Raw genomic sequence first — 24,412 nt, 5'->3', positions numbered from 1 at the left:
ACACAATCCAGCAGCATATCATACAGCCATGAGAGGTGGCTTTTGGCATCAGGACATTATGCTTAAATCACTGGAAAGTGGTAATATTTCAATACTTTGGAATTTGAACGGTCTGGACTTTATGTGCCTAAACCTAAACTTTGTAACTCTACTTTTCCTAAATCTAATCTATGAAACCTTCCATAGCTAAACCTAAGTTGCGTAACTTTCCTGGCCTTAATGTAACATATGTAATTTTGCCTTAAGTACGAATCTTTACATTTGGTACATAACATGACAATGCCCAACCATGTTTCTTTTCCTAAACTTAACCTGCATAACTTTACTTTACTCTACACCTAATCTGCATAACTTTAAGTTAAGTATATAACTTAACAGTATATTCCTGGCTTGAGGACACCAGACCATGTCTCTTGTCCTAAACCTTACCTACGTAACTTAACTCGTGTAACCGATGTAACTTTGTGTTAAGTACATAAATTTATGTTAAGTTGGAAACATGACAATGCCATATGTTGGGCACTAATTCATCAGATATCATACAAACTGTTGTATAAGGATATTTTGATTTATCCAAAACATGCTGCAGTATTTAATGGACTTTATATGTACACTTAATATAATAATACAGTACAAAAGCCCTGCAATAAAACCCATATTTGTTCATTCAAATGTAGGGCATTTTTGAGGCTAGAATTGGCAGCAACATGCGTGCATGCATGTGTATGTATATGTACAGCATATGTATATGTACTGTATCTGCATGTATATTCTGGCTAACCCAGACTGTTTTTCCCAAACTGGGTCCATATTTGAAGCTTTGGTTGTCCTATCTGCACTCAGCTGTCCATTAAACTAAATTCCATTAGTGGTAGCTGGCAGGCTATTCGAGGAATGTTCCCTGGCTTTAGCCTTCAAACCAACCATCTATATACCACTGTGTAAACTGAACATGAAACCAAGATCTCAAAATGATTTTCCTGCCTGTATATTTCTGCCTCTTTGAACTCTTGGGCTACGTGCCTGTGGAGAAGTTGAAAACAACATGAGGGGAACAGGAGAGAAAATACTGTTATTTTGTAATTCATTGACATTTTAGGCATTTTAGTTGGCTTTCGAAGAGCGTGGTGGAAAAATAACCGCATATAGTTGTATTTGCCTTACACACAGCCACATTTAAGGAATACGGGCCAAGGGAACAGCCCTGACAAGACAGTAGAATACGTGCATAACATCACTGTGTCATCTGCAATATGGGTTTCATCAGTGAAGCAAAGCCTAATAAAGACGCACTGGGAAAGTAAATCGCTGCTTTCTTTTACAATTCTGAGACAGTCTGCAAAAACACTCTTAGGGAAAACTTTAAATGGATCGGACACTCATCTGTTGAAATTTAACAATGTTGAATAGACAGGTCAATCACTTAGAGATGAAAGACTTGGAAAGTGATGGAAACTTTTTGAAGCCTGCCTATGAGGAGACAAGCAGTGGAAACTACTAATGGATCCGGAGCCTGGGATGATTTGTTGAGATTTAACAATGGGGTTGGTGGGCAGATGAACTGTCAAGATGGAAACTGTGTCTATTTAAAGCCTCGAGTGGTGGAAAATGTTCAGACTGGAAACATGCATGAGACTGAATCTTTTTCAGGCACGGCCCACATGAAATAGTTGGGTTTAGGATTACTTGGGGTAATGGGTTGAGGTATAATATATTGACCGTTAGATGCCAGAGGGGCATAGTTGGAAGGTGAATTGCATTTTTTGGTCAAATTTTTCTCATAAATCACTTAGTTAGAGACATCTAGGGGAATGCATTTGCCAGTCTTTGTTAACAAGGGAGAAGATATTGCTTTCATCTACCTCAGGCAAAGAATTTTTGACTGGCTGTAGCTCACAGGTGGAAACTAGCGCTTGATATAGTGCATGGGAACATTTGTACGGATATAACAAGGGGATATTAATGGGTGGATAAAATGTCAAAGGCAGAAAGTGAGAGTGGAAAGTGCCTTTTTAAAACCTGTGTCCTGGAAAGTGTTTAGACTAGAGACACAGATGAGAATTTGGGCTGTTATTCTTTCAACAAACAGCCGAAACTCATCTCAGCTGTGGATTTACTGCCACACACATGGATGCGGAAGTCAGCTGGTCTGTACTTAAACACAGCTCCGTGTGGGTCCAGGATGGCTGCTGTTCTGTTTCAGTGACCTTTCTGCCAGAGGTCAAGGGAGTTTCTAATCTTAGACATAATGCCTGGCACACTCAGACCTCACCAGGAGCTTCCTTGAAGTTACAATGACCCACAATGGTCAGATGAAAGCAGGCCAAGTCTTGGGGTCATATAGTCCTTATGACCCTGAAGAGATGGTCTGCCCTTTACAGGTGCTACTTTCTAAATATAGCGTGGGTCCTGCCACACACAGTGCTACAGCTACAATAGAAGCATTTAACTGGAGCACATTGAGAATGACTAAGCTTGTCAGTTTGTTGGAGGTCTGTTTGTTTAATGTAATAGTACTACTTCACCCCCCAGTATAATCAGTTGTATAGCAATAACTCATTTTGTGGTACGCTGCATTATTGAGAAAAAGGTTGGTTTTCTCACATTCCTCTGGTGGGCGAAAAATAAAAAGAGAACGGATTCAAACTAACAAATCACCAATTTGTTTGTGCTGCTGTGTGGCTTTGGTTTGGATTCAGCAAAGCCACACAAAACACCAAACAAACAACTGATCAAGGTAGTGTTAGACAAACAGCTCCCGTGTTCAGTGAGGTAAAATTACTGTTTTCTTTTCAATGGAGTCTGGTTTTAAAGAAAGCATAGATACGTTTCACTTTTAGTTCAGTTCCCCTCCTGAAAAAGCTGTCTGATTGGGAAGTAATGAACATACGACTGTCTGAATGAGACTTGGATTATACTGCACGTTTTAATGTAGTCTTGCTCTTTTTAAATGCAACCCCCTTCCACTTCAATTCAGCAAGAATTTCTTAGTTTTTGGATTCTTTGTTCACTAGAGACATGCTAGACAAACAATTTTTTCTTTACAAATTCAAAGTAACACAGGGCGAGTAATTACTATACAATTGAACATTTGAGTAGTGAAGTGTTCCTTTAAGTATGAAGCTAGAGCTGAAAGGTGATTAGCTGAGCTTAACATTAAGACTGGAAGTGGGGGGAATCTGATGATGATGATGATAAGCCTCTGGGTTGCAAGAGCAAATATTTCGAGTTGATCTGGTGTAGCCTGTAGATATCCAGGCTAAGACTTCCTCTTCTCTGTACTAGTCATTTTGGTTAAACTCTGTAATACTTATCTGCATATAAATGCTGATAAATACATTTTAAAAAAACTTCTCCTCCACACAGACTGTTTATCTTTGGCTTGAACATGAATGGTCAATATTATTGGGACTACAAACAGAAACCAGAACACTTCCGATGCAACATCTTGTCACTTACAGATTCTACACACACATGCAGAATTCCTTCATAGACATTATAAAAAAATGTTAAAATGCTGAAATTACTGTTTATTTAATTGGAGTCTGGTGACTTTGGCAAGTGTGATTTCAAGGCTTTTTTCTGGTTAAACATAAAAGATCTTACTCATTAACAAAAAGATCTGTCTCTATAGGGATCCCTTCCATAATGTTATCAGACACTTAGAATTACAATCTGAGCCTGTCAGTGGCAAAAAAAGTAGTTTTAGTGGACATGAACGGCTGCCCTGAGTAGTTACATTGTGGCTTATTTCGTAGCAGTTGGATGTAGCCCTCTTGCTCAATGCTTTCAGCCCATTGCTAATCACAGGGTAAAACTTGTACCCCTTTCCCAGCAAAATTAGTGTGTGCACACGGGTTTTTCAAACACAGGTAATCCTGCTTAATATAGGCGATAAACTGCTTTCCTATTGCCTGTGAACACACCGTTGCAGCACACGCGTCTGCTTTTCTTGTCAGCTTGTGTGTGTGTGTGTGTTGGTTGTTTTTTTTGTTGGTGTGTCGGTGCGACGTCACAGACAGGCAGGAGAACGCTTTAACAGCAGACAGCACTAAGAAGAGGTCTGTGGAAACTCTTAGTAGTTTGTTCTCTTTATATATATCTTACTTATTCAATCTTGCTTTCAAACTCTGTGCAGATTAATTTGGGTTGATGTTTTAGTGCTGCTTAGGTGGAGACAGACAGTAATTAGTGTCTGTGCATCATTGCATTTCACCAGTTGAGGAGCTGAAATTACCACATTGACCCGGTTGTTGTGTTTATACCATTTGGAGCCAGAGGTACTTAAAACCTGTGTCTACTGCAGAATCATTTGACCCAGTTGTGAGCATTAAAAATCCAGATGTTTGTGGGTGTTAGCAGTTGTTTTGTGCAGTGCTTTGGGGGATGGAGGTGAAACGACACAGTGCTGAGTACATGTGACATGTTACACTGTTTTGCCCTAACTAGCCATTTTTTGTGGATGCATCTGTAGCAGTGAGCCTCTGAAGCTCCCAAATCAATCAATGCTTATTTCATTTTCAAAGTGACTTTTATCATCCAGTTACAACTGGGAAAATAACCTCTGCAGGTTTTCAGTGTTCTCAAATTTACTCACCTTATGGTTCCCTGAGCCAGACCACATCCTAACTTTTTTCAGTATTTGAATTTGAAAAAAAAATCCATGTTGTGAAGTGTTTGAATTGAAAGTCTTGTGGCTTACACAGAGCAGGCCGTGAATGTAAATACATATTCTGTAGCTTTCTGAGGCCACCGCTTCCCTGCAGGAATGTCAGCTTCCCCCTATTAGCTTGGCACACGACTGCATACCTCAGCTAATTAGCTTCCTGTAAAAGCCTTGAATAAAAACATCGGCTTTAATCACACGCTGCTGCTTTGTCTCATTGACTGCCAAGGTAAATGTTACTTCAAGCTGAGAAAAAACGGACATTTTGCTTTGTGGGTTTCTGCTTCCCAGACAGGTGTTTCAAGCTGTGATGTGCAGCGATCCAGGTCAAGACATCACCTTAACATTCCTCAACATCAAATAAACTCAGATGTTTTTCTATCATTATACTTTTTAAAGGCTCTCATTTAAATTCATCTGAGGTTGCCTGAGATGTCAAGCTGGTCTTGGAAGTGTGTGTTTACTGTCTGTTTTACTGGATGGTTATTTACTGGATGCCAGTGGGAGAACTGTGCTCTCATACAGTTTCATATAAAGACTAGTGGCTGCTTTTACAGTTTGTTGGTTTACTGTCAGAAACAGAGTGTTCCTGCTTCAGTGCTTGTTGACTAGTTTCTGATTATTTAGCAACTGCCTGCCAGTAACACAAATCTCAATTTATTGCAGCTCAATCAAACATACAAATTCTTTACAAGCTGTTTACCAGATTTTAGCTGTTTATTTACCTCATTAATATCCACAACCCCTCACAAAGTTGTTTATTCAAAGGGGAAAAGGCCTCATGAATTGCATTTAGATATTTTTATGCTTCTTTGTAGGATTATTCCCTGTAGTCATAATGGATAAATATAAAGTTCATTCTTGAACTTGAAAACAATTTGACTTTGAGGTGTAGTTGATAGCTGTTGGGGAGCTTTTGATCATATCACATGATCATATCTAGGGCTGAGTATTAAATGAAGTACTCTGTTGCTATTAGTATCACTTTAAGGGTATTCGTATCGAATTTTTTGTACAATACCCATCCCTAATTAATTGTGATATATATCATAAGTTGATATGGCAAACTCGTTGGCAAATAGGTGGCAAAATGACCAATGTTTACTCTCCTTTTAGCTCTGTTTTGGTCTCCTCCTGTATGAGCTATTTGGCTGTTTGGCTGTGAAATCCACCCAGCTGCTCACTGTGTTAGGCTGCTGTTGAGAGCACAGTTGGTTTTGAGGGGCTTTTTTGCTAAAAAGAAAATAATGATCACATTTCCCTCTGCATGGTTGATGTGGTTGGTGGATTTAGTTTGGTAGAAAGAAAATAGTTAATGTTAAACTGCTCACAAGGTCTGTGGATTATCTTGAGTAACTGGGTCATGATTTCTGGGAAGAGATTGCTGTTGAGTTTTTTAAATTTATTTTTTCAGGCTTTGAGCATCAAAAGCCAAGAGCAATCTAGTTCTATTATACTGGAGAGAAGGCAGACATCTCTACAACTGATATCTCCAACACTCACCAAAACAATCTAGATCAATTAACAACAGCACGGGGGAATGGAAAAATATGTTGTTGGTTTTCTTTAAATTTAAGGGTAAATTATACCTTTAAAGTGCTCAGAAATGCTAGATATTTTAACATCTATAACAGCATGACAACTCATAAAGCTCCATCTACTGAGATAATGTCATTATTGTGAGACGATTGTTATCAGAACAGCTACTAAAATAACCTTTAAAAGAGTGGTGACTGGATTGTTTTGTTGACAAGGTGAATTGTTGAATATGATGGACAACCTACCTAACTTTGTGTTGCATGGCCTGCCTGTGTTTTAGTGCATACACATATACTGTAAACCTGTTACTGCATTTTTAAAGATCTTATTAAGGGTCTACATTATGACTCTTGCATTTTATCTCTGATTCTGTCCATTGCTGTTTCTTGATGCCACTGCATGTTATGTTTAGTGTGTGTCATTGTTTCATGCTGTGTGCATGAGTTGTGCTAAAAAGCTATGTATTGTTGCTTTATGTCGTGTGCATGGGTATTTCGTGCTAAAAGGCTGTTATGTTGTTGCTGTGCTATTGTTTTGAGCTGTTGTTCTGCTGTTTCATGTTGCTTGGCTTGGCTTGTATTTACGGTTGTTGTGGCTGTTGCTGTCTTCATGGTGTCCTGCTGGTGTTAAGTGATTTTTTTTTATCATTTATAGGTTTCAAAACATCTTGCCAAAGGACTACAGTTGAAAAGTAGCACTGGCACATTTACAGAAATGTTGATTAATGTGCATTGTCCTTATAAAATACAAAGACAAAAGGCTGCAGAGGTATACTGTCTACTGTCCTTATGTAATCAAAATTAGTCATAGCTTTGTATGGCTATAGCAAGTGTATGACTAATGGCATAAATTCATGAACTTCAAAGTATTTTGAGTGTGGTTTAAGCATAATACCAGCCCACGGATTTGACTTCCCATACTGGCACTAACATCCACCCAAAGGAAAAAAAAATCCTCTTCGATTTGACAGAACAATGTTCAAGCCACAAACACCCATATTAGGAAAGTGTGCAATGAGTGCCTCTCATCACTGCTGGAGTTTTGGCTCTACCGATGAAAACCCAGTCGGACTCTTTGGCAAAACCAGCGTCTGTGTGGTGTCTTGACTGAAAGAACATTCAAAGTCAACAGATCTGTCCTCTAATGGAGCTGCTTGTGCTGAAGGCTGCAAAAGGCAACGCCGTTCTCAGATGACTAATGAAAATGAACAAAAGGTGAACGATTAACGCGAGGTGGACTGTTCCTTTATAAACGGCTGTGAAAATATTTCTCTTTGAGGGCTTTCCCTTTTGCTGGGCTGTCAGGGTAAACACAAATGTGTTCTTAACTAAATAACGAGTCGAAAAAACAATATTGTTTGCTGCTGCTTCGTAAGATGATGTTGGAATAATGAGCTGTGCTGTTGTGACTGGTGGTTATGGTCATTAGGAAAGCAAAGTGTTCCCTTAATAAAGTCTTGATCGAATTGTGCTGTGCCTTATAGAAGCAGCCAGGGCTCCCATCTGCTCTAATTGTTTCCAGATATGAAGTTTCTGCACAGTGGCTAACAGCACCCCTCCCTGTCTGTCTGTACGTCTGGAACGAAAAGGCCTCTCCCCATCTGTCTGTGAGCTGCAAGGTCAGACGGCAGCCTACACCCTCGCCCCATGTCTGTCCGTCTGTTTGCAGGTCTGTCTGGTGGCAATCTGACCCTTCTTTACTCGTCTATGTGTCTGTTTGCTGGAAGGTCACAGCTGGCCTGTTGTTACTCACTGTTTTCTCTTTCCTTTTCTAAAAGTAGCTCTCCCAGTATCATATTTTCTTGAGTGCTGCTACTTTTTCTGAAGGTAATGATAACCAAGAAGGACAATGCAATCCAACTGTGTCCATATGTGATATGAGTGTTGTTTACCTTGCAGCATGCCTGCCCACTCTCAAACTGACAGTGGAATATATTACACTCCCATCATCCCCTTCACAACAACATGGAATATTCCCCCAGCTGAAACAGTGGAACGTGGATTTCTCAGCAAAGTGAGGAGGAAGTGATGACGCAGGAAGGAGTCATTGCTCAGCTAGCTGTCAAACCGGTAAGCAGACAACCTGAGTTTCACATGTTTCTCCTACCTCAACACAGACAGGAAATATGAAAGAAATATCTTTTCCACTTTCAGCAAGAGTGAATCAGAGCGAAAGTTTTGAAATAGTTTTGTGGTTAATTAGTGGCGAGTAAACCATGCTGTCCATTTGGGACTTACTACAATGTGGACAACGGCCAATCTAGGGAAGCTTAAAGGTATACTATGCAGGGTTTTCCTCAAAAAAAAAAAAAAAAAAGACTCAGAAAAGTACTTCCTCCAAATCCTCAATTGACTGATTAGAAGTGTGAGGTGGTTTGTTCATCTGTAGAGACTCTGTCCTTGGCCTAAATTTTCTTATTTTATTTTCATTTCGGTATGTTTATGAGAGTGTTGCCGCAAGCCAATAATGAGGTGAGGCTAAACGCAGAGCGAACAAAGCTCATTTGAAAAAATCTGAGTGAATATATGGTTGTCTTTTAATTTCTCTTTTGCTGGCAAGCATGAAGGAGAAATCTTCTCTCACTCCCAACTCGTGAAATACTGACACTTGATCAGTGGTAGTATATGTCACATAGTGTCACACTATGCTAGTGACATATATCATTAAAATAAGTACAGCTGGAGAACGACAGGCGGATCGGTGCAGCGTTTGCGGTAATGCGGACTCTGCACCGATCTGTTGTAGTGAAGAGGGAGCTGAGCCAAAAGGCAAAGCTCTTGATTTACCGGTCGATCTTCGTACCTACCCTCACCTATGATCACGAGCTTTGGGTAGTGACTGAAAGAACAAGATCGCGGGTACAAGCGGTCGAAATGAGCTTCTTCCGTAGGGTGGCTGGGCTCTCCCTTAGAGATAGGGTGAGAAGCTCAGTCATCCGGGAGGAGCTCGGAGTAGAGCCACTGCTCCTCCACGTTGAGAAGAGCCAGATGAGGTTGCTTGGGCATTTAGTTAGGATGCCTCCTGGACGCCTTTCAAGTGAGGTGTTCAGGGCACGTCCCACCGGTAGGAGACCTCGGGGAAGACCCAGGACACGCTAGAGAGACTATGTCTCCCAGCTGGCCTGGGAACGCCTCAGGATCCCCTGGGAAGAGCTGGATGAAGTGGCCAGGGAGAGGGAAGTCTGGGCTTCCCTGCTTAGGCTGCTGCTCCCACGACCGGACCCCGGATAAGTGGTAGAAAATGGAGGGATGGATGGACAGTTGTTTCTAATATCATGTAACAACAAAAACCACCATACTGTTTAAAAAAAAACAGACCACATGCTTTTGTTGCCTAAACCTAAAAAAACCTTTTACCCAAGTTGTATATTTTTTTAATAGACACAATGCATTTAACAAACCTATATCATCTCAATGTCCCTGAACATTGAAAACGGACACTGGAGGGTATCTAGCACATCATATTTTGACATGCAGGGCCACTCACCAAGCGTTGGTATCTGACCAGTTGGGATGAGAATGTGTTGGGAGGAGAATATGGGGCTGCCTTGTTTTCAGTTTTAATGCTAAACTAAGCTTAGCGCTTCATTCTTCATATTGAGCAATAACATATGAATGTGGTATTGATAGATTCATAGATACTCTCATCAAGAAAACAAGTGAGTACATTTTCATAAATGTCAAAATTTTCCTTTTAGTTTCAACAAATTTACTACATGTTGGTTGGCAGGTTTCAAATGAATGCAATGCAATATAAAAGTTTATTTTATAGAAAAACCAAGTCCAGCTAAAACTCAGTTTATTCTTCAGTACATCTCCGGCTGACGCAACAGCATGAGACTTAATCAAGAGCCAAAACGCAGCACAGCCAGATACTGTAATGTCTGCTTTAAGGATTATTAGCTTGTCAGATTTACAAATGTTAATCCAGCTGAAAGTGTCATCATCACCACACGTGTTACCCCAAATATGTATCTCGTGCATCATCAACTGCAAGTCCTCTGCTATTTTTCCAGCTGTATCCAGTCCTGCTCAGTGTATAAATCCATCAGCAGCAGAGGAGGAGGAGGCGATGACGCAGGAAGCAGCTATCATGCTGCTATCTGTCAAATCTGTGGCAGCCAACTAGGATTTTTTACGATTCATGTAATGCATTTGGTAGATGTGATAACATAATGTCCAGTTATTACCAGAATAAATTATGTTTTCAAGTATTTTTATTGCTAATTTGCACTATAGCATTGCATTTTTGCTCCCTAACTTCAGTTCCTGTTTCTGAGATCACATTTTTACAGCTGAGTATCCCCCAGGACCAAGAGTGGAGGCCCACTAGCAAAAATGGAGCCTCCTGTGCAATAAAGCAGTATGGCATATATGACCAGGGCCCTTTGTGAGGTCTCACTTACAGTACAATGATTGAAGGGTGCGACAGTTACATAACTACAAGGTGTCGTGTGATGCTGTGTGAATATGAGGCCTTGTCCCACTGCGGAGAGCCTTTATGGGGCACGTCTGACAGGTAGGTGTTCTGTCACGGCGTGTCAATACGCAGCCTGTCTCAGGGGCCCGATTTGCACTCTCTCAGGTCCTAACACATTTTTGCTTTAACCCTTTATATTCTCATTTTACATAAGTATCGCTGGGGCTAGAAAATTGTTTTTCTCACCCAATCTGATTTCACTTTGGACGTTTTCACCCTTTCTTTGTCTCCTTCACCCATCTGGTTTCTCTTTTTCTTTAGTCTGACAGACACGGATCTTTTACAAGTTATTTGTTCTATATCACACATACGTAATGTTCCGTTTTTTTGTTCCCATCTATGTTTTGTGTGTTCTTGCTAAACTTAAACTTTACTTTGTACTCACAAAAATGGAGGCAGCACCTTTTTTTTACCCTGCTGTTTGACTGTAACCTTTTTGTGGTTTAACTGTATTCTGCTTTACCTCTGCTTCTCACGGTAACTGTTCCCAGGTATGTTATTCTCCTGCCTTTTGGACATGTGGTTTAGCGTGCTTGGCTGGGCGGTGGGCGGCTCTCCTGGCTCGGTGTGTTTATGCAGGTGCAGGACATTCAGGACACACCGCCCTGCAGAGTGTTTTGGAGGGGCTTTTCAGAGCAGCCTACCCTGCAGTATTAGAAGGGGCCGCCTATATGTGGCATTTTAGTGGGACAACCCAGAAAAGGCATTTCCTCAGGTTACTGGAAATGGAGCAGTAAAGGTTTGGAAACAAAGTCAAACACATCAGAGCGAGAAATGTTTTAAGGACAGGCGAAAGATGGATGCTCTGACAAACATCATGACATAATAACATGAACAGCAGGAGTGCTCAGTATGCATTAAATCATCCGTCACATTTTAATTATGTAATTAAAAAAAATGTCTCAAAGAAAGGTTGTTGAACATATTGTGGTCTAGACATTCAAATACAATTCTTTTCACTTTACTTTTTACTCCTTTTCCCACAATGCAAAAATATAATATATAATATAATATTCATAATAATTTTGAGGAAATAAATTTCCATTAGATTTGCAAACGAATGACCTAAAACTTGTTTAAATATTTTAGTTGAATGAGAAACTGTGCCACTTGGGTCACCTGTGCATCAAATGACAGCTTGGAGGAAAATAATTCTCTAAATTTACAGGCTTCTTGTTTGATTTTACAGAAAAGGCACCATCTGACTTTCTTATGAGGAGTCATTCAACTTCAAGACAATTCGGATATGCAATTTATGACAACATCAAGGTAAGATATAATACAGTAAACATCAGGGTAGCAGGATTTATTGGGGACATACAGTTGTATATCATCTGCATAAAAAGTGAACTTAATATTGTGTCTGCTACTGATATGACTTGAGTGAGCAGGTCATTGTAAAGCCTCTATCTTTTTACAGCCCCAAATTGTTGTGTTAAACAAACAAACAAACAAACAAACAAACAAACAAACAAACAAACATCATTCTGTATTGAAAAAGACTTGAAGGTTGGGATTTAAGCTATAATCTCATTAGGAAAATGTTTACAGAGATAATGTTGTGATTGAGAAATAGGGTCATTTTTGATGATTTCTGTATGATTGGACTAAGTTTTGCAATCAGTAGTTGCCTCCTGCTGGCCATTAAAAAGAATACAAGTTTTACCACTTTGTTAATATCCCATCCTTGTGAAGCTTAGACGTGTCATGTAATATTCTTCTCTCTGTTCCTCTCTCTCTCTCTGTTTAGAGATCGATCCTTGTTCTTTTGATTGGGTTTAGTCTTGGGTTGTATTTATCTTTTCCCCCTTTTTCTTTGCTCTTGTTTTATGCATTGTATATTGTATTGTTGTATTATTTCTTGTTACTCATCGTACTTTGGGGGCTTTTCTGTGTGTGTTTCCCCCCCACAGTCCCAAGACATGAAAGTCTGACGAACTGTTAACTGTCTCAGCCTCATCATAGACCAGCAACCTGTACTGGATGGACACCGCCTCTTGCCGAGTCTGGACTGGGATTGGCTCCTGCTCCCCACAACCCTCCAAAATGTTAGTATGTAAAGATAGTGAATGGGTGCATGAGAAAGCAGATTAAATATTTTTAGACATAATATTTGTCTCACTTAAATTAAATTGATCACTTAGTTGTTGATGTTCACATCATTTAGTTTCTTTGCTATACCCTAATGATGCAACACAAATTCAATCCACATAGAGCAATATTATCGTTTATACTTAAATATGCCAAGACGCTTGAAACACACTCAACTCTTGCAAAGACTTTTATTTTATTGAAACCATTATTAACCAGGTAAAATCTTTTGAGATGGGCTATCTGGAGCAAAGCTGTAATGAGCCTGACATTTTTCTCTCAGGAAGAATCAGATGCAGGTAGGCTGTTCAGGGTGAAAACAGGACTTGCAGATAGCCAGGGTTACAGTTCATATGGCAAAAGAACAGTGGTCATCTGTAGCAGTCATAATGGGCCGCTTGTAATGCCATGGTTTCATTGTCAGGAAGGACATGGAAGAAGAATAGCCTTGCCCTGCTTGGCTCACTGTTCTGCAAAAAGTTTCCGGGATAATGAATTCCTCCGGTTTGGTCAGCCAACAGTAGAAATGAGGAGAAAGGGGGAGGAGGACTAAATGTATGAGAGGGAAGGTGTTTGTCCAGTCAGCACTTAGGGCGTTAACAAGCCCTCTGTATTGTGGATAATTGCAGATTACTGGTTAGATAAGTGGATTGACTAGAAATGAATGTGGGAGAGTCTAGAAAAGTGAAGCAAAAGATTCAAGTTCAAGGTTTTGTCTTATCCCCAAATGTAGAGGAAATTCAGCTTCAGGAAGACAAACATATAAATACCACAGTAAACTCTGTTTAAGAAAATCCTGCATTGATTAAATTGAATATGAATTGAAAACAAGGCCTGTTGGCTATGGAAAGCAGAGTTTAGTCCATCTATCTGTAACTTTTCATATTAACAACCTACACTGGAGCTGGCTGGATTTACCCAGGCTCAAGTTTATAATTATTTTAACTCTCCAGTATGTTCCTCTTTAAAGCATGTGAACTTTGGCACTGGCTTAAAATGAGCACATGCTCAATGAGCCATACTGTTACTGCATTGGTACAAACACAGATGCACACTTAGCGCACACCTTAAAACACAGTAAGCACATACACGCACGCGCACAGCACACTGCGCTCCCACATCGGAGTGAACTAGGTTGAGAAATTTGAAAGAAAACAAACAGGATTCCAGAGCGGTGCGGTGTGGCGTGAGGCTGCTGGTCTGAAACACAAAGAGAGGCCTGTTCGCAGCGTACAGGAGCATTCCAGCTAACAGAACAGGCTCTGGGACGCTGTTGACCTAAGCTACTTTAGAATGTTTGTGCAATAGCTTTTGACCACTTGATTAAAAATATCGTTTGATGCTGGAGCGGCCGTGTCCTAGCAAGGGGCAGTTCAGACTGGTCTGCGCAGAGCAACATGTTGCCGCATGAAGGGAGTGCTCTTATGAAGAGGTGAGCACTGAGCCATTTGCTTGGAACAGTGAGCCACAGTTGAAGTATTGAGGATGACCATCCTTGCTGTCTGGCACTTGATTTTGGTAATTATATAATGTCAGTGCCAACGTTGTCAGCATAATGGACTGAAATCATATGCAGTAGATGAGCTGTGACATGGTTAGTCTGTTCTTAGTAGCGTAAGTAAAAGGATTGTAGTGTTGGACTGTTAGTCATACAATTACTTTTTAATGACTAAAAAATGTCATACTTTTTTTTACAAATGTTGAGTTTAATAAGTTATACCATATTATAGTGTGGTATAGAAAGTATAGCATATCCTCCAAAATAGCACAAAAAAGTGCCTATCCTCCAAAATAGCACAAAAAAGTATTGAATATTGTCCAAAGTAGCAAGAAAAGTTCATACTAGCATATGGCATCCAAAAAAGCATTAACAAAGTATTGTATGTCATCCAAAATATCATAAAAAAGTCAAAGTATTCTATGTTGTCCAAAATAGCATGAGAAAGTCATAGTATAGGATATTTACTGTTTTAGGATAAATAAGTCATAGTATTGTATGTTATCCAATATAGCATGAGAAAGTCATAGGATAGTATATCATTCAGTTTCTTGAAGATGTTTCATCTCTTCTCCAAAAGGTTTTTCAGCTCTAAAAGTTGACTGTATGAATCTACAGCCAAATTATATTTTAAACATTAATTAAAAAAAACCTTGATTTGTCTGCAATATCACAATCAGTGTCTAAACTTTTTGAATCTACAGCCAAATCATATTTTATGGCATAAATAAAATATAATACCTCCAGCTGGGTTCCAACCAGCGTCCTCTTGCACTTCAGCTAAATGTTTAGCCCACTGAGCTAAACAACTCTCAAGTAACTTTTTGTCATTCAGCTTATTTAATGGCAGTGACACCAGAGGAACACTATAAATCAGGCCAATAATCAATCAAGATTTTCAGGGCAAAATTTAGTATTGGCAGCGACGTCTGTCGAAAGTCAACTCCTATATGAATCCGGCCGATATTCCTTGATTTCGACAGACGCATCTGCCAATACTGCTTTTTACCTGTTTCGGGACCACTCTACCCCATTTATTATCAAAAACAACATGTTACTTAACTTTAAGTGCCTAATTTGATCGGCAATATCACAGAAAGTGTCTAAACTGTATAATTTTACTGCCAAAATATATTTTACAGAGAAGTACAAAGTATTTCCAGGGTAGACTCGAACCGCTAATCTCTTGTATTCCAACTAAAGGATTAATCTATTGAGCTAAACTTCTAGACCTTGCTGTTAGCTGGAATCTAGATTTTCTTTTGCACAAAAGCTTGACCAATAGATGAGTCGAGCCAATAGTTAACTAAATTATTTTCAAGGCAAAATTCAGCATCAGCAGCAACATCTGTCGAAAGTCGACTGATAGACGAGTCCGGCTGATATTCCTTGATTTCGACAGACGCATCTGCCAATACTGCTTTTTACCTGTTTCGGGACAACTCCATCCCATTTATTGTCAAAAACGACATATCACTCAACTTTATGTGCCTAATTTGTTTGGCAATATCACAACAAGTGTCTAAACTGTATAAATTTTACGGAGTAGATAAAATAAAGTATTTCCAGTTAGACTCAAACCAGCGATCTTTCGTATTCCAACTAAATAAATAGACCACTATATTACACTTCTAGATATTGCTTTTGGTCAAAATCACTGTGGTCTTTTGCACAAAAGCTTGACCGATAGATGAGTTGAGCCAATAGTCAACTCAGTTATTTTCAGGGCAAAATTCAGTAACGGCAGCGACGTCTGTCGAAAGTCCACTATATACTATATACATATACACTATATATACTATATACACTATATAGATATATGAGTCCGGCTGATATTCCTTGATTTCGACAGACGCATCTGCAGATACTGCTTTTACCTGTTTTGGGACCACTTCACCTCATTTATTGTCCAAAATGACATATCACTCAACTTTACGTGCCTACGTTACCTAATTTGTTCGGCAATATCACAATCAGTGTCTAAACTGTATGAATCTACAGCCAAATCATATTTTACAGCATGAATAAAATAAAATGTTTCTACTGAGACTTGAACCCACAACCTCATGCATCCCAACTTCATGCACAGTCTACTGAGCTAAACTCCTACACAATTTATTTTTGTCATTCAGCTTATTTGTTGGTAGTCACATCTGAGGAAAATTTAGTTGATATATGAGGCAAGCTGATAATCCAACTAAGTTTTTTCAGGGCAAAATTCAGTATCAGTAGTATCACTTCACTTGATTTATTAGCAAAAACGACATGTCATTCAACTTTACGTTAATAACTGTACTTTAATTTGTTCAGCAATATCACAGTCAGTGTCTAAACTGTATGAATCTACAGCCAAATCATATTTTACAGCATAAATAAAATAAAATAAAATACTTCCAGCAGGACTTGGGACAGGGTCCTCTTGTACACCAACCCAATGGTTGTCCAATGAGCTAAACCCCTTGATTATCACAATGTGTCATTCAGCTAATGTGAAGGCAAGTCCTCTTGAAAAAACTTTAACTGTGTTTTAAGTTGCACTTTAGACTCTTCTCTGGGAAGGGGCCCGTAAATCTTACCTGCCCTGGATAATGTTCAAACTCAACATTCCAAATAGGTGTTTTGTTTAAATATGAAGTAATTAATTAATTTATTAATCTAGTGTGTGCTGAAAGTGCTACATCATGTCAAATACCTCACTCCAGGGTCCAAACTCTCTACGTGCATTATCCGACTTTTTACAGAAATAAACGTCAGCTTTAGCTGGAGTTCACCAGTACCTTGACATATGTTTGGGTGCAAGGGCCCTTTCATCGCTGCTTGCAGCTTCAATTTGTACTGTATTTTTGTTTTCTTTATTTAGGAGCCCGCCACTACTTATGTCTGTTGTACAGTTGTCTATAGTGACCCTTTGTCAATGTAATTTAGTCCTTGGGCTACTTAGTCTATGTTGTTTATTGTTGGGTTGTTTGAAAGTCCAGTCTATATCAACAGTAAGCTCTACAGTCACTTTAAAGGTGCACAGGTATCAAGGAGTGGCCTTAATGCACTGTTTTTATTGGAGTACTAGAGGAAATACATTGGAGTAGTTGTACTGAAACCAGAAGAACAAGTACACCATCCTGCACTATTACCACTGTGATTATCTACAATCCTCAGTTTAGAGTATTAATACTGTTCTTATGTTTCTTATAGGTTTATTCAAAGAATAAGGACCCATGGGAAAATCTAGTCTGTGTCCAGTCCCTTCATTTTATGACCAGACCACACAATGTGGTGTCAGAAGTTGGAGCCAGAGTGGGTGACAGCTGAGGTGTGGCATCCCTGGTGCAGCAGTGTGTGACCTGTGGCTGGCATTCCTCGAAGAGAGGGACGTCTGCATCATTGCCATGAGCTGCTGGAGAGGAGGAAGGCCTGACTTTGACATCCTCGAGGCTGTTAGACAGAGAAACATATCAACTGTGATAAAGACACTAAAAACTGAGGAATGTCAGAAGAGGACGAAGGGGCAGCTGCTCCCATGGCAGGATCCAGCCATGAAGAGGACACAGCTTCTCTATCTGATGATGGAGACAACCCACTGGCACAGCTGCAGTCACATCTCAGTATGTCAAGAAATGCCAAAAACAGTGGAAAATGTTATTGTTCCAAATGTTTAAAAAAGTTATAGTATCACAATTTGATGGCTATTATAGTTCAACATGAAAATTTATGAAAAAGTCGTAGTATAATATGTCAAAAACCGCCATAATACAGCATGTCATTTTTACAAATCTTGAAAAATGTCATAGTTTAAGTTTTTGATATTATAGTATAGAAATTTAAAGAGTAAAAGTAAAGTGTCCAAAACGTCACCATTTAAATGTTGAAAAAAGTCATAGTATAGGATGTTAAAAAAAAAAAAAAAAGCCTATTATACTATAGCAAGTCAAAAAAATGTTCGGAAAAGTAATTGTTCCAAATCTTGAAAAAAGTCATATTATAGCATTTCAATGAAGATTCCAGTGTACAATGTCAAAGAAAGGGTAAAAAAAAAAATCACCATTAAAATATTGGAAATAGTCATAGTATAGTATGTTAAAAATAACACCATACTATAGCAAGTCAAAAAAATGTTCGGAAAAGTAATCGTTCCGAATCTTGAAAAAAGTCATATTGTAGCATTTTGATGAAGATTAAAGTGCAGAATCTCAAAGAATGGTACAAAAAAAACCCATGAAACTGTTGAAATGGTCATAGTATAGTCTTTCACAAAATGCAATACTATACAATGTCAAACAAATGGTCAAGCCTTCCAAGCCTTCCAAATGCCTTTTCGCCATAATGCATTATGGCGAAAAGGCTGCTGTTGATAAAATGTCCAAAAATGAAATATGTTAAAATATCACGTCCAAAAACCTGCTGAGTACGACAGTACATAGCATGTCGAAACACGTCATAGTATCAAATGTCGACAAAGCATCCAAAAACATCATCAGCTAAAGAAAAAATGAAAGAAAACATCACAGTATAGTATGTTGAGAAAATGTCAAAATATAACATATCCAAAAAAAAAAGCTGAAAACTACAAAAAATAGCATATAGAGGCATATTATAGTATACAATGTTGAAAAAACACCCCAAAACAAAAACAGCATGTTGAAATGATATTGCAAGAAAATAACATAATTAAAAAACAAAAAAAAAGGAAAACTATACTGTGGCGAAAAATCTCAAAATATGACTTGTCCAAAAACCTGCTGAAAACCATTTAGTAAAGCATATACAGGCCTGTTATACTATACAGTGTTTAAAAAAACATCCTATTATGACTCAAAAAAACCTATAAAATACCATATTGAAAACATGACAAAAGACGCAAGGCTATAGTATGGCAAAAATGGCGAAAATTGACATATCCTAAAAACAGCTGAAAATCACATAATATAACATGTAGATGCATGTTATAGCACACAGTTGTGAAAAAAACATCCAAAACAAGCTAGAAACATCATAAAATAGCATGTTGATGAAATGACCAAAAAAAGGCCAGAAACCCCATAAAATAGCATGCTGTTAAAAATGACCAAAGAAGCAAGGCTATAGTATGGTAAAAATGGCGAAAATTGACATATCCTAAAAACAACTGAAAACCACCTAGCACAGCATGTAGAAGCATGTTAAAGCACACAGTTGTGAAAAAACATCCAAAAAAGGCCAGAAACGTCATAAAATAGCACATGGAAAAAATGACCAAGGAAGCAAGGCTATAGTATGGCAAAAATGGCGAAAATTGACATCCTAAAAACAGCTGAAAACCACCTAGCATAGCATGTAGAGACATGTTATAGCACACAGTTGTGAAAAAAACATCCAAAAAAGGCCAGAAACGTTATAAAAAATCATGTTGATATAATGACCAAAGAAGCAAGGCTATAGTATGGCAAAAATGGCGAAAATTGACATACCCCAAAAACAGCTGAAAACCACTTGATATAGCATGTAGATGCATGTTATAGCACACAGTTGTGAAAAAAACATCCAAAAAAGGCCAGAAACATTATAAAACAGCATGTTGAAAAAATGACCAAAGAAGCAAGGCTATAGTATGGCAAAAATGGCGAAAATTGACATATCCTAAAAACAGCTGAAAACCACTTAATATAGCATGTAGATGCATGTTATAGCACACAGTTGTGAAAAAACATCCGAAAAAGGCCAGAAACCCCAAAAGTTATGATGTTGATAAAATGACAAAAGAAGCAAGGCTATAGTATGGCAAAAATGGCGAAAATTGACATATCCTAAAAACAGCTGAAAACCACCTAGCACAGCATGTAGATGCATGTTAAAGCACACAGTTGTGAAAAAAACATCCAAAAAAGGCCAGAAACGTTGTAAAATAGCATGTGGAAAAAATGACCAAAGAAGCAAGGCTATAGTATGGCAAAAATGACGAAAATGGACATATCCTAAAAACAGATGAAAACCACTTAATATAGCATGTAGATGCATGTTAAAGCACACAGTTGTGAAAAAACATCCAAAAAAAGGCCAGAAACCCCATAAAATAGCATGGGGAAAAAATGACCAAAGAAGCAAGGCTATAGTATGGCAAAAATGGCGAAAATTGACATATCCTAAAAACAGATGAAAACCACCTAGCACAGCATGTAGAAGCATGTTAAAGCACACAGTTGTGAAAAAACATCCAAAAAAGGCCAGAAATGTTTTAAAAAATCATGTTGATATAATGACCAAAGAAGCAAGGCTATAGTATGGCAAAAATGACGAAAATTAACATATCCTAAAAACAGCTGAAAACCACTTAATATAGCATGTAGATGCATGTTATAGCACACAGTTGTGAAAAAAACATCCAAAAAAGGCCAGAAACGTTATAAAAAATCATGTTGATATAATGACCAAAGAAGCAAGGCTATAGTATGGCAAAAATGGCGAAAATTGACATATCCTAAAAACAGCTGAAAACCACTTAATATAGCATGTAGATACATGTTATAGCACACAGTTGTGAAAAAAACATCAAAAAAAGGCCAGAAACGTTGTAAAATAGCATGTTGAAAAAATGACCAAAGAAGCAAGGCTATAGTATGGCAAAAATGGCGAAAATTGACATATCCTAAAAACAGATGAAAACCACCTAGCACAGCATGTAGAAGCATGTTAAAGCACACAGTTGTGAAAAAAACATCCAAAAAAGGCCAGAAACGTTATAAAAAATCATGTTGATATAATGACCAAAGAAGCAAGGCTATAGTATGGCAAAAATGACGAAAATTGACATATCCTAAAAACAGCTGAAAACCACTTAATATAGCATGTAGGTGCATGTTATAGCACACAGTTGTGAAAAAACATCCAAAAAAGGCCAGAAACCCCAAAAGTTATCATGTTGAAAAAATGACCAAAGAAGCAAGGCTATAGTATGGCAAAAATGGCGAAAATTGACATATCCTAAAAACAGCTGAAAACCACCTAGCATAGCATGTAGAGGCATGTTATAGCACACAGTTGTGAAAAAACATCCAAAAAAAGGCCAGAAACCCCAAAAGTTATCATGTTGAAAAAATGACCAAAGAAGCAAGGCTATAGTATGGCAAAAATGGCGAAAATTGACATATCCTAAAAACATCTGATAACCACTTAATATAGCATGTAGATACATGTTATTGCACACAGTTGTGAAAAAAACATCCAAAAAAGGCCAGAAACGTTGTAAAATAGCATGTTGATATAATGACCAAAGAAGCAAGGCTATCGTATGGCAAAAATGACGAAAATTGACATATCCTAAAAACAGCTGAAAACCACTTAATATAGCATGTAGATGCATGTTAAAGCACACAGTTGTGAAAAAACATCCGAAAAAGGCCAGAAACCCCATAAAATAGCATATGGAAAAAGTGACCAAAGAAGCAAGGCTATAGTATGGCAAAAATGACGAAAATTGACATATCCTAAAAACAGATGCAAACCACCTAGCACAGCATGTAGAAGCATGTTAAAGCACACAGTTGTGAAAAAAACATCCAAAAAAGGCCAGAAACGTTATAAAAAATCATGTTGATATATTGACCAAAGAAGCAAGGCTATAGTATGGCAAAAATGGCGAAAATTGACATATCCTAAAAACAGCTGAAAACCACTTAATATAGCATGTAGATGCATGTTATAGCACACAGTTGTGGAAAAAACATCCAAAAAAGGCCAGAAACGTTGTAAAATAGCACATGGAAAAAATGACCAAGGAAGCAAGGCTATAGTATGGCAAAAATGGCGAAAATTGACATATCCTAAAAACAGATGAAAACCACTTAATATAGCATGTAGATACATGTTAAAGCACACAGTTGTGAAAAAACATCCAAAAAAAGGCCAGAAACCCCAAAAGTTATCATGTTGAAAAAATGACCAAAGAAGCAAGGCTATAGTATGGCAAAAATGGCGAAAATTGACATACCCCAAAAACAGCTGAAAACCACTTAATATAGCATGTAGATGCATGTTAAAGCACACAGTTGTGAAAAAACATCCGAAAAAGGTCAGAAACCCCAAAAGTTATCATGTTGAAAAAATGACCAAAGAAGCAAGGCTATAGTATGGCAAAAATGGCGAAAATTGACATATCCTAAAAACATCTGATAACCACTTAATATAGCATGTAGATACATGTTATAGCACACAGTTGTGAAAAAAACATCCAAAAAAGGCCAGAAACGTTGTAAAATAGCATGTTGATATAATGACCAAAGAAGCAAGGCTATAGTATGGCAAAAATGGCGAAAATTGACATATCCTAAAACATCTGAAAACCACTTAATATAGCATGTAGATGCATGTTATAGCACACAGTTGTGGAAAAAAACATCCAAAAAAGGCCAGAAACGTTGTAAAATAGCACATGGAAAAAATGACCAAAGAAGCAAGGCTATAGTATGGCAAAAATGGCGAAAATTGACATATCCTAAAAACAGCTGAAAACCACCTAGCATAGCATGTAGAGGCATGTTAAAGCACACAGTTGTGAAAAAAACATCCAAAAATGCCAGAAACGTTGTAAAATAATCATGTTGATAAAATGACCAAAGAAGCAAGGCTATAGTATGGCAAAAATGACAAAAATTGACATATCCTAAAAACAGCTGAAAACCACTTAATATAGCATGTAGATGCATGTTAAAGCACACAGTTGTGAAAAAACATCCGAAAAAGGCCAGAAACCCCAAAAGTTATCATGTTGAAAAAATGACCAAAGAAGCAAGGCTATAGTATGCCAAAAATGGCGAAAATTGACATATCCCAAAAACAGCTGAAAACCACTTAATATAGCATGTAGATACATGTTATAGCACACAGTTGTGAAAAAAACATCCAAAAAAGGCCAGAAACGTTGTAAAATAGCATGTGGAAAAATGACCAAAGAAGCAAGGCTATAGTATGGCAAAAATGGCGAAAATTGACATATCCTAAAACAGCTGAAAACCACTTAATATAGCATGTAGATGCATGTTAAAGCACACAGTTGTGAAAAAACATCCAAACAAAGGCCAGAAACCCCAAAAGTTATCATGTTGAAAAAATGACCAAAGAAGCAAGGCTATAGTATGGCAAAAATGGCGAAAATTGACATATCCTAAAAACAGCTGAAAACCACTTAATATAGCATGTAGATGCATGTTAAAGCACACAGTTGTGAAAAAACATCCGAAAAAGGTCAGAAACCCCAAAAGTTATCATGTTGAAAAATGACCAAAGAAGCAAGGCTATAGTATGGCAAAAATGGCGAAAATTGACATATCCTAAAAACATCTGATAACCACTTAATATAGCATGTAGATACATGTTATAGCACACAGTTGTGAAAAAAACATCCAAAAAAGGCCAGAAACGTTGTAAAATAGCATGTTGATATAATGACCAAAGAAGCAAGGCTATAGTATGGCAAAAATGACGAAAATTGACATATCCTAAAAACAGCTGAAAACCACTTAATATAGCATGTAGATGCATGTTATAGCACACAGTTGTGGAAAAAAGATGCAAAAAGGCCAGAAACGTTGTAAAATAGCACATGGAAAAATGACCAAAGAAGCAAGGCTATAGTATGGCAAAAATGGCGAAAATTGACATATCCTAAAAACAGCTGAAAACCACCTAGCATAGCATGTAGAGGCATGTTAAAGCACACAGTTGTGAAAAAAACATCCAAAAAAGGCCAGAAACGTTATAAAAAATCATGTTGATAAAATGACCAAAGAAGCAAGGCTATAGTATGGCAAAAATGACAAAAATTGACATATCCTAAAAACAGCTGAAAACCACTTAATATAGCATGTAGATGCATGTTAAAGCACACACAGTTGTGAAAAAACATCCAAAAAGGCCAGAAACCCCAAAAGTTATCATGTTGAAAAAATGACCAAAGAAGCAAGGCTATAGTATGCCAAAAATGGCGAAAATTGACATATCCCAAAAACAGCTGAAAACCACTTAATATAGCATGTAGATACATGTTATAGCACACAGTTGTGAAAAAAACATCCAAAAAAGGCCAGAAACGTTGTAAAATAGCATGTGGAAAAAATGACCAAAGAAGCAAGGCTATAGTATGGCAAAAATGGCGAAAATTGACATATCCT

At 38.0% G+C, this 24,412-nt stretch overlaps 1 protein-coding gene and 1 long non-coding RNA gene across 2 annotated transcripts in view; one reads left to right on the top strand and one right to left on the bottom strand.

Annotated features, from left to right (window-relative positions):
- Nucleotides 1–11,015: 11,015 nt before the first annotated feature.
- Nucleotides 11,016–17,595, top strand: LOC148186811 (uncharacterized). Its single transcript, XR_015779148.1, has 3 exons — nt 11,016–11,953; nt 12,598–12,732; nt 17,466–17,595. It is a non-coding gene; the product is annotated as an uncharacterized LOC148186811 (long non-coding RNA).
- Nucleotides 17,307–24,412, bottom strand: part of stx7l (syntaxin 7-like) — a 64,229-nt gene continuing 57,123 nt past the window's right edge. The window contains exon 10 of the mRNA XM_088089454.1: nt 17,307–17,705. Coding sequence (XP_087945580.1) covers nt 17,652–17,705 — 54 coding nt within the window. The 3' untranslated portion in view covers nt 17,307–17,651. The remainder of the gene's footprint in view (nt 17,706–24,412) is intronic.

This window comes from Plectropomus leopardus, chromosome 16 (assembly GCF_026936395.1).
Source record: "Plectropomus leopardus strain MGB_pleo_1.0 chromosome 16, ASM2693639v1, whole genome shotgun sequence".
Classification (NCBI taxonomy): domain Eukaryota; kingdom Metazoa; phylum Chordata; class Actinopteri; order Perciformes; family Serranidae; genus Plectropomus; species Plectropomus leopardus.
This window is presented reverse-complemented; position numbering and strand designations above follow the sequence as displayed.